Below are 11089 nucleotides of genomic sequence, written 5' to 3'. Positions count from 1 at the left end.
TATTGTATAGACATTTGAAGCTCTGACTGTCTTTCCCTTTTTGTTGAGCAGTCCACTAGATTTAGACTGCTTCATTATACAACAAAGTAGGTGCAATTGTAATTCAATAAAGCATATTGATTGGGTCTTTCAACTACATAAATCCCTGTATTTAAACATCATAATGTATCACAAATATATGTGCACATCACGTATGGCAATGTAATCGAAATAACAAATAATCTTCAACTATGTTTTTAAATGTGTTAGAACCACCCCCCAAAACGGACCACTGCATTACGAAATTGAATCCTATTCTGAACTGTGTGATCTGAGTTCTACCGATTTGTTAAGTGTGTTAGCTACTTTTGACTTGTATGTCTATTTCACTTTAATTTCATAGAGTATCACCATGTCGGTGGCGTTTGCACCTCACAGGCAGCGTGGGAAGGGTGATATAACACCCGCTGGAATACAAAAGGTAATTCGTGTTTTTAGCGCGTCTCAGAATGGAGGCAATTGTATCAGACGGTGCTAGCCGTTGAGCTAATCTAAGTAGCAGTGCCCATCCAAGTCCGACGGCGAATAGATCGGGAATAATTTTGCAGGGTCAAAGCGCGGTGAATATGAACGTCTCTGGAGTCGGGACGCCACGTGTACACAATGCGGCTTAGGTCAATTTACCAGACTAACGTAAAATTGTATTTTAAATGAATAGGGGCCTGCCGTCTTGTTAGCGGAGTATAGCTAACGTTAGCTAGCAAGACGCGTCTTTTGTTAGCTTGAAAGGCACACTCACATCTCACTAAAACGCCCTCGTCCTCCCCGTTGTTGTTGTTGTTGTTAAATTAACGTTACGGCAGATAAACCACCAGAAAACAAAGTGCTAGTCATAAAAAATTACCTCGTGTCACTAATTGTAAATTTTGTGTAATCAATGCAATGTAAATCTCTGCATTTTCTGTTGCAGTTACTTGACGAAAACAACCAGCTGATCCAGTGTATAATGGACTTCCAGAGTAAAGGCAAAACAGCAGAATGTTCACAGTAAGTTACGAAACTCCCTATTTGCTCGTGCCTTCTTGTAATTTTACAGAAACAAAACCTGCATTGATGACCCTTCACTTACCCAGGTATCAACAGATGCTGCACAGAAATTTAGTGTACCTAGCCACGATAGCAGACTCCAATCAGAACATGCAGTCTCTCCTCCCTGCTGTGAGTATTGGTTCTTGCTGGTTGTCTTGAGTGAATGAATTGTACATAATAGTGTGACCTCTCTGCATCATAAGGTAATGTTGAGCTCATCTGTCAATGTTGAGCTTTTGTTTTAGCTCATGTCCTATACAAGTCATTTGTGTACTGGTTCAGGTAAATCACCTTAAAACAAATTCTCAATAATCTTAATTAAAGTAAGAAGTCTAAACAATGATAACATTTACAGTCCTGTTACACCAATAAAAAAAAATTACCCTAGTGATGTCAAGATTATAGAAAGTGTAGAATCCAGCGTTTTTGGACCTTGACCTATACAAGGGGTTAACAAGCCAGTTGCACTGGAGTACTCCTATAAACTTGTTCTGTGCACTAAACTTTGTTAGAAAAAAAATATTTGGGTTTTGCTTAGTAGCCCATTCATTTTAGAAGAACTCTCACATCATATTTCATATAAAGCTGCAGTAGCTCAGATTGATTTACAATTTTAGATTTACAATTTGTAAAATAATAATGGCCTATGTTCCTTTTTAGTCATTGATAATCTCTGGCGTGACTATATTGAGAATAGTTAATTCTGTGATTATGTGACTATGTCTTGTAATGTATATCTATTTCTTGTTCATTTGTCAATATACAATTTTTGTCTTTTTTTAATTGTGTTATCATCCTTGATTGATTAAGGTACATTTGTTATACTTTTATGCAGCGATCTTGGCTTTTATCTGCTATTTCTTCAGTTTCCTTTAAAAAAAAAAAAAGTAATGTGTTTCTAGCCAGCTGATGTGGGATTTTCTATCTGTTTTGCGCCTCCAGCCGCCCACTCAGAACATGCCCTTGGGCCCTGGTGGGATGAACCAAAGTGGACCACCCCCTCAGCCTCCTCATGGTCATAACATGCCTTCTGAGGGTATGGTCAGCGGAGGCCCTCCAGCCCCGCACATGCAGAACCAGATGAATGGACAGATGCCTGGTAAGTGACCCCTCCCCCCCCCCATAACCTTTCCTCCCTCGTCTTTCTCTCTTTTTTCTTTCCCCTTCTTCTCTCTCAGTCCCTGTCTCACTTGGGTTGCCTAGCAACACCACAGACCTGTGAGGTAGGTCGCTCTGCTGAAGGATGATGTCACCCATTTACCAGCGCTGGTTGTCTTGGGCTTATCCTTCATTTGATCATGGTTTTTCCCTCCTCAAACTGAAACAAACCATGATATTTATGCTTTATTTGTATTTTGTTTACACGTGCATACATATTTTATTGTTAAAAAAAGATTGTACATTACTAAGGGTAATACTCTAGGACGTCATATTAGAAACCAGAAAATGCTGCAAATATGGTGTTGCTTTAAAACTGGTATGGCGTTGTTCACTTAAGCTTGTGCAATGCCTCACCATGATGCTCCCTGTTCAGGCCTTAAAGACTGGCCAGTTTGGAGTACCTTTGGAAGAGTTGTCCTCTTCCATCTTGGTGATAAGTGACAACTAATAAATCCTTAATTTAGAGAAATCTGTCTACATTTAAATTTGTAAGATTCAGTTGCTTTTTCTGGTTTGAGCAGGTTAAATATGGCAAGACGAATGAATGAAAATAAGATGCAAACACAAACTAACTGTTTAGACAGATTTCCAGGCGATTAATTATTGTTGCTTACAGTTTGTGTGAACCCTAAACCTCCAATATGTCATCAAGGTTTTTTTCTTGTTTTTTTTCTTTTTTACCTCAGATTACAGTTTTTCACAGAGCAGCACATTTCACAATGTGATGGAAATTACACACAAGTATGTGTATTGAATATTTATGTTTTTGAAAACAAATTCATTAATCTTCTCTGTTGTTGTTTTCCAGGGCCTAATCACATGCCCATGCAAGGTCCTGGTCCAGGCCCCAACCAGCCCCCAAACATGCCCAGTGGCTCTATGAATATGCCCCCCAGCAGCCATGGCTCTATGGGTGGTTACAATCACACCGTCCCTTCTTCCCAGGGCATACCAGCTCAGAGCCAAATGAACATGACCCAGGGCCAGCCAATGGGAAACTATGGGCCTCGGCCAAACATGAACATGCAACCCAGTCAAGGTAAAATAACTTTTTAGTTTCCACTAGGTTGTATTTACTTCCACTGCCTTATCACCTGTCTTATTGGCCCATGATTCACACCTGCATTCGATAAACCAAATACTGCTTACATGGTTTTTCCACTTAGTACCATTTGAGAGTTAACACTTTGTTGGTGTACCACAGGCCCCATGATGCACCAGCAGCCTCCTACTCAGCAGTATAACATGCCTCCTGGTGGTGGTGGACAGCACTACCAAGGACAACAAACCCCAATGGGCATGATGGGCCAGGTTAACCAAGGGAACCATGTCATGGGGCAGAGGCCAATGCCGCCCTACCGACCCCCACAGCAAGGTATACCCCTCAGAGTGTGTCTGTTAAGTGTGCAAGTTGTGAGTGTTGGTCTTTCTTCTCCCTAACCCACACTCCTGTATTTCCTACTCTTGTTCTTCTCAATTCCCTCAATTTCCACTTCTGCAACTCACAGACATCTTCATGACTAAACATTTAACCTAAAGCCTCCAATTATAAAATTAGTCAAGTGACCAAGAAAAAGTCTTTCTAACAAGAACTAGTGGCAAGGAATCCATCCTCTCCACTCCCCTCACACAACCGATCCAACAACACCTTGAATCTACTTGTGTGTATGTTGTGTGTATGTGTATGTAGGACCCCCTCAGCAGTACCCAGGGCAGGAAGACTACTATGGGGACCAGTACAGTCACGCAGGACAGGGAGCCTCAGAAGGTAGGAGAACCCTCCAGTCACTTGGAGAATACCAACAAATAATAAACCCAGGAGTTGTGTTAAAACACAAATGATGCTAAGAGACTGTGACAAAACCAATGTTTCAGTTTCTTCATTTGCTGGGAAATCAAAGTGACTTTGGGCTCTATCAAAGAAAAAATATGGCCTCTAATTTTGAGAAATCCACAAAATGACACCCTATTTCAAAAGGTGCTGCAGTCTAGGGATAAGTTAGCACCTACCCAGTCTTACCTTGCCATGCCCCCCAATCTTGGCTGGTGCTTCACCTGTTGGTGTGAAGGGAAGGTCAGGGACTGAGTCTTGTGTGAGTCTTAATGGCCAAAGTTGCATTAAAATGAAATGTTAATCTGTCAGTTTTGCATGGAAAAATGCCACATGTGGTACTTTTTAAACTCTTCTGCATGTTACTTGTTTGCGTGTTTGGAGTGGTAGCCAGAGTATTGATATTGCCATTTTGACTGCCATTCTTTGCAGATAACAGATTTTGTGCATACTGATTTGCAGATAAGCAGCATTAGTAATTTATAAACAACCGTTTCCAAGAAATATGCTACTACTGCATTATCCTCTAGATATAACACTAGATATCACACACATATACTGGCAATTTTCTCCCTGTTGGTGTGTTAAGGGGTGGAATATTACTTAAGCAGCCACACGGAAAGATTACAGATTTATAATAAACAATTCCTTCTCTTTCTTTGTCCAATTAACATTAACTTATTTGTTTGTTTTGTTTTATTTTTCTCTCTACTGACTACACTATTTTCTTTCTGACCCTTTAAACACAATAGTTTTCCTTTTTTAGGTAAAGAAAGTCCAGCCATTTGAAAAAATACACAACACATGAGTTCTTAAAACATGGCTGGCTCAATTACAACTGTCTACCTGTCTGCTGTGCTGTTGCGCTAAAGTTGTCAACATGTTGCTCACATTGCCTGCTGTTGCTCCTTGAAGGTAATGCCCAGTATGGCCAACAGCAAGAAGCATACCAGCAAGGCCCTCCGCAGCAGCAGGGCTACCCTCCTCAACAGCAGTACCCGGGTCAACAGGGCTACCCACCACAGCAGCAGGGTTACGGTGAGTTGCCTTCTCTCTAATAGGGGACATATTTGTCCTGCAGGAGGCACTATCCGCTCTCTTTGGCTACCTTTTTTTTAAGTGTTTAATAATAATTCATCCTCCGTGAGTTGGTGGTTACTACCCTATTGGAAATGTAACTGCCAAATGCATGTCAAGACATCATCAAGAGCAAGGAATTAAAGAACCACCTTAATGAAGGGTTCAAGGACTGGAGCTTGGAAGAGAAATGTACAGTGGTGGCTTACACCACATGAGCATTTCTCCCGGTGCTTCGGTTTGATATGACACACTGTTCTGAGGGAATGGCAGAGGGACTTTGGCTGATAACTACAGACATTGGGCAAAGTGTGTGTTGACTGCCAGCCAAACATTTTGAACTCCTTGCATTTTAGCATTTTGGATAAATAGTTAAGCATTTTCATGAAAAAATGTACATTCATACAAATTACACATTAAAGAATAGATCCAGTTTTCAAGGGCTTATTGGGGTTCACAGTAATAAATAAATCTTATAAATAAAACTAATTGCATTATTTACACATCAGTCTTTGTCTGAAAATGTAATTCTTCTGGCAATGTTTGCCTTATAAAATCATATTCTGTAAATCATAAAACTTGTCTCATCAATTAAATGAACCGTTGACTGTTCACTTATTCTTTGTAAAAAAAAAAAAAAAGGACTTTGCTAATGATATTATTCATAAAAATACTAATAATAATAGCTTAGACTGTGGACCTTCAGGTACCCCTACCTGCCGCTCTGCTCTAGCACACCTGAACCAGCTGATGCTCAAGCCAAAAATCCAAAATCAGGTCTGCCGAGTAATGCATCCACCCCCTAAGTGTCTTTTCCGACACGTTGGGATCTAACAATTATGCCGGCTCGTTTGTTATACTGTTTTGGCTTGACAGTGTGAATTTCATAATGTAACACTCAACTGTTCTGACAAAGGAGGGGATGCAATTCTTGAAGTGACGATGAGAACTTAAAATGTATGAAACGGGTCTTAAAAGGTATTTAATTAAATTTCAAGATTCCTGCATATACCCTGGGATATACTAAGAACCAACAACTACACAACCAGACATATTCTTGCAGGAATGTAATCTGAAATTGGGGAAAAATTAACAACATTGGCAATCAAGATTACGGGTTTCCCTGACGTTGGCATGTAGCAAATGTAAACAATGCCATAACATTCCCTGACCATATAAAGAAATCCAGCAAAAACTGACGTTATTTTAGCTGAGCGTACAAAGAGATAGAGAGAGATATATATATATATATATATATATATATATATATATATATATTAGGGTGACAGAAATTAAGGTAAGCCATAATAGGCCCCCTTTAAGTAACGTTTTTGCTAAAAAATGGCCAAACATATAATCATTGATGATACTTTTTAAGACACAGCAGTCACCATGCTTTGAAGCTCATGACAGAAAAGGTAAGCTGGTACAAATAAAAAATATGAATTGAGAAATTTAAGGTAAGGCACTTTATTAAATTATACCTTTCACCAATGAGAGTGTGGCTCTGTCAGCCAAATTAATAAGTAAAAGATGTTAAAAAAAATGTAAGTATTTAGTCTCCTGCAGCTCTTTGGTCTTCTTTGTCATCCTATTTTTCACTGGAACTTGCCATCACTCACCGTCTGTCTGAGCCAGAGCTCCTGTTAGTAATGAGCTAGCAGAGAGGCAGAGGCTGTGAGGTGAGATCCATCTGGCACACACATGCTTTCTCTCGCAGGCCCCCACAAGGTTATGCTCAACAGCATAAGGCATTATGAGCTCCTAACGATGCTGCGTGGGCCTCATTTGACTGCAGCCACAGTCAAGCAATGCATGCTCTTCCACAGCACCTGCATAGGTAGCTACAGTGTTTGGGGGCTGATGAAGGGATATATATACTTTTTTTTCCTTCAACTTTCATTTAATGAAGCCTACTCCTCTAATGAAGACCAACTGATCTCCTTGATGCCTCCGTGCATTAGGAAACCAGCGCCCGGCTCCTGCCCGACTCACTCATTCTCATTCATTACTAAGTCAGACGTGGGGGCAGCCTAAACCAATGGGTCTGACATATCCACCATCTTCTCCTGTCATTCATCAACGTTTTTATTGCAGCCCATTAGTGATGGTAAACTATGAGGGAATCCCTAGAGTTCTCAGTGACAAGTAGGAAACAGAAACAGATAATGAGCAAACCTTGGGCTGTCTTCACACTGTGTTCCTTTGTTTGAGTCCAAACATGAGTTCCATATTCCCATTTCTTTCTAAGCTGGTGATAAAACTAACAATTGCACTTATTAAAAGAGAAAAAAACTCTTTTCCTTGCGTTGCCTGTGCCCAACAGCATTTTCGAAATGTTTCAAGTTTACTTTGTCAAACATCATTTTTAATCAAGTTTTCAATGTTTGACATAGGTCCTGCCCAAAGTGCCCCAGGACAGTATCCCAACTATCCTCAGGGGCAGGGACAACAGTATGGGGCCTATCGCCCTCCCCAACCTGGACCCCCACAGGGCCAACAGCAACGCCCCTATGGCTATGACCAGGTGAGTATACCCACAACACCGGACAGTCACGGCAGCTTGTTTATACATCGGCCTTAGGTTGTCCATTTTATTATGTTGATTGCCAGGACTTGGTTGTGTATTTTGTGTAGTGAGACCAGAGACCAATGTGAGTGAATCTAGAAGGTATATATTAAAAGGTAGTATGTTTTTGCATGCTGTCGTCATATTGTTGGGTTAAATCTGTTCTTCCCAAAAGAGTGTATGTGTTACTATTGTCGTTCACTTGTTTATTTGAGTCTTAGTTATATATCCTGGCTGATGTGGAATGCCAATTCAGTGAAATATGTGGGCTTTACAGCGATTCTTCCTTAAACTTGATGTAGATTGCTCTAGTGTTTAAAGGGAGATCTATATGTTGCCCTGTATTTCTTGTGGTCTTATGTGGGGACCACAGCTACACTTTGATATCTTTATCTTTGAATATTCAGGGGCACATCAGGAAATAAAGACCCGGGGATTTGAACCCCTGACTAGCTCTGTAAGAAGCAAAGGTAATGGTTGCTGTGAAGACCTCAACGTCCAATCTAGACGTTTGACCACCTAGCCTTAATTTGCATTTATGTTTCTTCTGTCTCTTTTGTCTTTATCTTTCCATCTTTCTTTTTTTTTTCTTATGTTGTTTTTGTTTCTGTTATTTAATTTTGATATTAACCAGGGGTCGAATTGTAAGTTATGAGGTCCCGAAACACAGCATGCTTACTCTGCAGTGAGACAGCAAAAAGCACTGGTTTTGATGACAATTGTGCTTATAACACTATATTTGAATTAAAAATGTTGTATATCAGGCTGTCAAATCGGTTTGTTTCCAAAATTGGTGTCCATTGTATTTTCCATCAATGCCAAACATACTTCGACCCCTGTTTAGAAATGCATCAACTTACACTGTTCTTGCACTGAATTTGTCTCACTTGAAACAAGTGTCCACTATTTACTACGCAATATCCTGTGTCCTCAGTCATTTTGCTTCTGTAACATGAGGTATAATGTTAGAACGGTCGAATTGTGAGACCATGCTGCCACCTGCTGGTCAATACCAGCAAATGCATCCATAAATCATGGTTTGCATTATGATGTGGTTGAAACCACAGATGTTTGTTTGCACCCTATTGTGATTTTTGAATATACGTTTTTACTCTGATACGGTCAGTAACATGAGTCTGTTACTTTTCTCTCCACAGGGCCAGTATGGAAATTACCAGCAATGAGAGATGGTCACATCAACCCACACAGCTCTGCTCTGATCTCTGTCTGAGCTTTGACCTTCTGGTCAGCTGCTAAGCAGACTCAAATGATGGTTTGAGCTCACTGAGATTCTCTCCGACACGGACATGCAACACTCAAAAATACAAAATACGTTTTCCTCTCTCTTTGGGCTCTTATCCAATGCCTATAAAATGTATTCTGTTTATCATGTAAATGGACTTAATACAAGTCCATGACTCACCCTCTGGTCCAGTATGTCTCAAAGCAGCAATGCCTTAAAAATGGAACTGCCTTATCCTTTAGCATTGCAGATTGTGAAACAACATTTTGGATATCAGAGATAAATGTAAATGTACAGTTTCAATCTACTGTGGTGCATTGTTTCTCTATCCTTCAGCTCCTTGTTCATAAGAAGCAATAATGCCAGCAGTAGGGAAATGTGTGGGGGCTTGGAGATGAAATAATGCACCAGACGAACTTCCCGCTAGGCCATGGTACGTGTCTTGATGTATGTGATGATGTAAAAATATATTTTATGCTTTTTAGATCAAAATAACTTTGTATAACACATTGGAAACTAGTACTAAAGCTGTGTTGTTTATTTCATGTGTATGTGTCAATGTATTTTTTATTTTTTTATTATGATCCCATCCAGCATATTGTTTTATTTTTGTTGTGTTGACTTGTATAACTATTCAATTGGATCTGCTACGTCTGTGACATGGGCACTGTATGAATTATTTGTGTAAAAACAGAACATTATTTCACACGCGAAGAAATTTCTTGATGGACAAATACATCATACCTGGAATTAGAAAAAGCTTAATGTCTTAAAACGCAAGAAGCAATTGCTGTATTCTCTGTTAAGATGTGTATTTAAATCTGTGAAAAAAATCTATATCAAATTAAGATCATGAATAGATTTTTTATTTTTTTATTTTTTCAACCACATAACCTGAAGGTATAAAAATAATGGCCACTAGTCTTTTTTGACAAATGTGCCCAAAGATGTAATATGTAGCAGATGCCATTGCAAATTGTAAGTCATTGCTCTCTGGAGCCTTTTTTCTTCTTCTTCTATACAAGCACCTCAGTCTTGTCCGTTGACTGCAAATTGGTGAATGGAAAAGATCACACTTGGTATAATAAATGTTCCTGACAAGTATGTTGTTTTGTTAGTCTTGACATCGCTGGAATCCCCTTTTCCCTTTTGAATAAACGTCTAAGTTGATGTCATTCAAATAGTGTTGTGTGTGAATAATAAAGATTGTTACTGTCAAATATGTAACATAAGATGTGAAAATAATGTTCTCAAATGGATTCCTTAATTTCACAGTAAAGACTGTTTGTGCAGTTTTATATCACTGGCTTGATATCTGTTTTATGGTGCATACTTTATTGATCCCATATTTACAGCGGTGTAAAAAAAAAAGAAGGAATTCATTGTCTATGGCAGTTTCAATATTTGGCAATTTGCACCCCATCCAAGTGGTCACATTTGTGTCATGACAATGTATAACTAACTGTACATTACAATAAATTGGAAGAATCTTTAATATATTTTGACTTGTTATTTATAGCGTTTGAACTTATATTGAGATGCTGTCAATTTCAAACGTGCAAAATCATTCATCCTGAGGAAACCTAAACAAGATGTGCACTATCGGTGCTGTCATGATGTGACAGTATGATATAATTGTTTTGTCTTCATTCGCTATCTGGTAATCTGTTTCCAACTGATAATGACCCTGCACCGCTCAGCAGCATGTCTGCTTTGTCCAGATGCATCCAGAGAGGTCCAGAGCACATTTACACCCAAAATTACCTTCCGTGTCCCTCTTTCCCCTTCTGCTCCCTCCAGAGAGGGAGAGAGACTACCTGTCACATTGTGGGGAGTGATACAGATGGTACACCAGATGTGTGGCCGAAGCACATGATGGGAGACTGGTGTTTGTGTTTAGAGGGCCACAGACTGCTTGGGTTGCCTTGGTGCAACTGTTGAGTGTGTGGTGTATGTGTGTGTGGCAGAAGGGCTTTAAGAAAAGAAGGAAGTGTGAACTTTTTTAAAGAGTCTACCTATAAAATTTGTATGTGAATTTGTGTGTCCCTGCTCAGGTTTAGTGGCATCTCCTAGTCACCCCACCATCCTGCTGCTCCACAGCTGGCAGCCCCACCCTTCCCAGCTGCCACTGGGGCTCCCC

General features: G+C 39.8%; 1 protein-coding gene across 3 annotated transcripts; it reads left to right on the top strand.

The window, feature by feature from the left end:
* The first annotated feature begins 271 nt into the window (after positions 1-271).
* Positions 272-10448, top strand: ss18 (SS18 subunit of BAF chromatin remodeling complex). Of its 3 annotated transcripts, XM_032531454.1 has the most exons (11): positions 272-460; positions 950-1026; positions 1113-1197; positions 2011-2167; positions 3038-3268; positions 3434-3604; positions 3920-3997; positions 4976-5098; positions 7534-7664; positions 8114-8176; positions 8864-10448. In XM_032531454.1, the coding sequence occupies exons 1-10, from the start codon at positions 392-394 to the stop codon at positions 8129-8131; spliced, it is 1140 nt and encodes a 379-aa protein (XP_032387345.1). In that variant the 5' UTR covers positions 272-391; the 3' UTR covers positions 8132-8176; positions 8864-10448. The 3 variants fall into 3 exon arrangements, with proteins under 3 accessions (XP_032387345.1, XP_032387344.1, XP_032387346.1); XM_032531453.1 differs by lacking the exon at positions 8114-8176; XM_032531455.1 differs by lacking the exons at positions 3920-3997; positions 8114-8176.
* Positions 10449-11089: the final 641 nt, after the last annotated feature.

Source organism: Etheostoma spectabile, chromosome 12 (genome assembly GCF_008692095.1).
Source record: "Etheostoma spectabile isolate EspeVRDwgs_2016 chromosome 12, UIUC_Espe_1.0, whole genome shotgun sequence".
In the NCBI taxonomy this organism is placed as follows: Eukaryota; Metazoa; Chordata; class Actinopteri; order Perciformes; family Percidae; genus Etheostoma; species Etheostoma spectabile.
Note: the sequence above shows the minus strand (reverse complement) of the source record. Positions and strands in the feature narration are given on the sequence as shown.

Bases quoted from the DNA above. Each gene is read 5' to 3' on its own strand.
- ss18 (XM_032531453.1), top strand. From the start codon at position 392: ATGTCGGTGGCGTTTGCACCTCACAGGCAGCGTGGGAAGGGTGATATA. The intron at 1,198-2,010 runs GTGAGTATTGGT...TTGCGCCTCCAG, and splicing joins TGCAGTCTCTCCTCCCTGCT to CCGCCCACTCAGAACATGCC. The intron at 3,269-3,433 runs GTAAAATAACTT...GGTGTACCACAG, and splicing joins GAACATGCAACCCAGTCAAG to GCCCCATGATGCACCAGCAG.